General features: G+C 62.5%; 1 protein-coding gene across 1 annotated transcript; it reads right to left on the reverse strand.

The window, feature by feature from the left end:
• Positions 1-75: 75 nt before the first annotated feature.
• Positions 76-2881, reverse strand: LOC113941963. The gene is made up of 8 exons (XM_027633097.1): positions 2725-2881; positions 2168-2247; positions 1850-1975; positions 1628-1707; positions 1390-1510; positions 988-1077; positions 480-584; positions 76-264 (listed from the first exon to the last, which is right to left on the reverse strand). Exons 1-8 carry the CDS (start codon positions 2852-2854, stop codon positions 91-93), a joined length of 906 nt encoding a protein of 301 aa, XP_027488898.1. The 5' UTR covers positions 2855-2881; the 3' UTR covers positions 76-90.
• Positions 2882-2893: the final 12 nt, after the last annotated feature.

The raw sequence follows: 2893 nt of genomic DNA on the forward strand, positions 1-2893 counted from the left end.
TCTGGGAAGCAGCTGGGAGGGGCAAAGGAGGTAAGGAAGCAGACCTCTCAGGAGATAGAGCAGATGAAGCCCAGCACTGCTCTGCCTTTTTTACTTACAGATGAACTCAGCCAGGGCAAAAAGAGCATGGAAAGCTGCACAGTTTGTCTGTTCCTCGGAGAACCGGAAAAGGATGAGACGCCCCAGCAGCTTTCCTAGGAGCGGGAGCTGGATCTCCCCAGAGCAGACAGGTCCAGCAGTGCCTCTTCTGACATTGGCGGTGGCCTGGATGAGGGAGGCATGAGCAGAAGGGCTGAGGGTACAAAGGTGGTGCCACAGCCCCCCACCCGAGAGTCTGCCCAGGGCTGGATTGCTGGAGAGTGCAGGCTTTGCAGAGCCCTGCGTCCCCGTCTCTCAGAGCAGCCATGTGGGCAGCAGCCCTGGCATGGAGAGCAGCAGGGATGGGGGCATGGCCTGGCTGGAGGGGGCCTGGTCCTTACCTGCAGAGTGGAATAGTCGGACAGCACACGGGTCAGCACATCGATCCTTGCCATGGCCCTCTCCCTCACAGCCTCTCTCTCGCATCTGGTGAAGTCCAGCAGCAGCTGGGACAAGAGAAGTAGCAGGTGAGCCCTGGGAGCAGATTCCAACACCAGCAGCACAGCTCCACTGCTGGGTTGCACTTGCCCCATCCCTCAAGGCTTCCTCTCCCCTCCAGCAAAGCCTGCAGTGGGGTGTCTGCCCCTGGATTCCCGCCCAGGTCGGGCACAAAGGCCCAGAGCCAACCTCATGGCCAGGCAGGAGGGCAGGTGCCACCCTCTGCAGCCCCTGTGCTCCACAAGAGCCTGGGGCCTGCCCCAGCTTCCCCACAGGAGGTGGGCACCCTCCCTGCAGGGCACTCTGCCTGTTCAGCACTGCTCTGGGGAACACTCAGCCAGGAGTGCGCAAACCCTCCCCTCCAGGCTGAGGAACAGCTCTGGGACTCCCCCCTTTTTGCTTGTGCCAGACCTCCAAGATGCCCTGCAGCTCCTCGCTGACTCGAGAGGCAGGAAAGCTGAGCACCACTGTCCTCAGCATGCTGTCCATGGAGTTGAGGGTCTGCAAGGAACACAGAGAGCAGTGGCAGTCATTCTGCTGTTCTTCCCAGCCCCAGGAGAGCTACCTGAACCCCCTGTGCCACAGGAGGAGGAGGAGGATGCCCACACTTCCCTGGAGAGACATGGGCATAGACAGTCTGCGAGGGCAGAGCAGCTTGTGGCACAGGATGCGGCCCCCCCATGGGAAGGGGACAGAGGCACGAGGGGGGGAAAGACCCTGCCCTGCCTGGGATCCCAGCTCCTGTGGCACCATGGGGTAGCCAGGGAGCAGTCCAGAGGGGCTTGAGGGCCCTGGAGCTCACCCAGCATTTACCTTCATATAGAGGGCAAGGTCCCCTTTTGGCATTTCCTTCTCTGCAGGCAGCCAGAAGACACTTGAGAAACACGCGTGGAGGAGGCTTTTGGCTTTGCCCTCCAGCGCTGTGTCCACCAAGCTGCAGGGAGAGGGCAGGACACTGGTTGCACACGGGTGCTGGGAGCAGCCCCTCAACAACTGGTGCAGGTGGCATCGGACCTCTGGGCCAGGGGGCCCACGACGGATGGGCAGGTACCTCAATTTCTCCAGAGCCAGCATGGAAAGATGCCGAAGGTCTGTGCACAGCTGGTCCCTTGGCTCTTCTTCCAGCAGCGCCTGCAGAGCACAACCGGGATGGCACCTGGGGGGGGCCAGCAGCCAGGGACTCCAGTCCCTGACCCGCCCAAGCGCTGCCCACACAGGCTGCCTGTGCCAGGGGGCTTTGCTCCCTTCGCCACACTGCCGAGAATGCCCTCACCTTGATGTTCTCTGCCAGCTGGTACATGTCACAAAACAGATCCAGGCCCTGGGTCAGGCCGTGCTTCAAGGCGCTTCGGCACAGCACGGAGATGCTCTGAAGAAATGTGGCCTTGTCTCTCTCCTCCTGCCAGCCGGGGGACAGAGACACAAACATGGATTGTGAGTGGGCAGACACAGCCAGCGGGACCGCAGCACTGGGGGTGCAGTGCCCTGAGGGAGAAGCAGCCCTGCCCTGCAAGCACCCCTCCAGCAGCCTGGCAGCACAGCCCCTGCCAGCAGACAGCAGCACAGCTGCCCTCCAGCTGGCCGCAGTTACCTTGTTGGGGCTGGTGACAAAGGCCAGGATGGAATCAACAGCTTCCTGCTCCTCCTTGTAGATGGGCAACCAGCTGGCATCTAAGGGGGAAAAGAGCAGGGAGAGCTGCAGAGGGTCCAGTGAGAGGAGGGGGCCGAGGATATCTGCCCTCCACCCAGCTCTCTGCCCACTGCCTTGGCACAGCCTTCCCTTGCAGCTCCTGGCTGGAGGGTGTCCGGCAGAGGAGCTGCCATGCCTGGGAAAGCCCCAGTGCCCCGGGCTGAGGAAGGCAATGGCAGACAGGCAGGAAAGGCCCAGGCTCCCACAGCACGGCTGCCTCCTGCCAGCCCAGCTGGTCCTCGCTGCCCACAGCCCAGAGCCCCTCTGCCCTGTCCTTCTTTGGGAGAGGCTGTGCTGGGGCCACACTCCAGCCCTGAGCAGTCCCAGCTTTCAGGCAACATCATGGCTGATCCCCGGGACCCCCGTTGTCAGCTGGCCAGGAAAGTGGGATCCCGGTGTGCTACAGGGGGTGGTGGTGGACCCCAGCCATGCCCAGCCCCACAGGGCCCCTCACTCACCGAGCTTGAGGGGCTGCATGGTGGTCACCTCGTAGGAGGACAGAAGCTGCAGACCTGGAGAGCGGCTCTCCTGGGAAGAGCTGTCTTCCATCCAGGCCTGCCTGGGGCAGGCGGGAGGTCTCTTCTCCATCCTGTGAATCAAAGAACACAGGGGAGCCTGCCTACGGAG

This window comes from Corapipo altera, unplaced genomic scaffold (assembly GCF_003945725.1).
Source record: "Corapipo altera isolate COAL_440 unplaced genomic scaffold, ASM394572v1 60368, whole genome shotgun sequence".
In the NCBI taxonomy this organism is placed as follows: Eukaryota; Metazoa; Chordata; class Aves; order Passeriformes; family Pipridae; genus Corapipo; species Corapipo altera.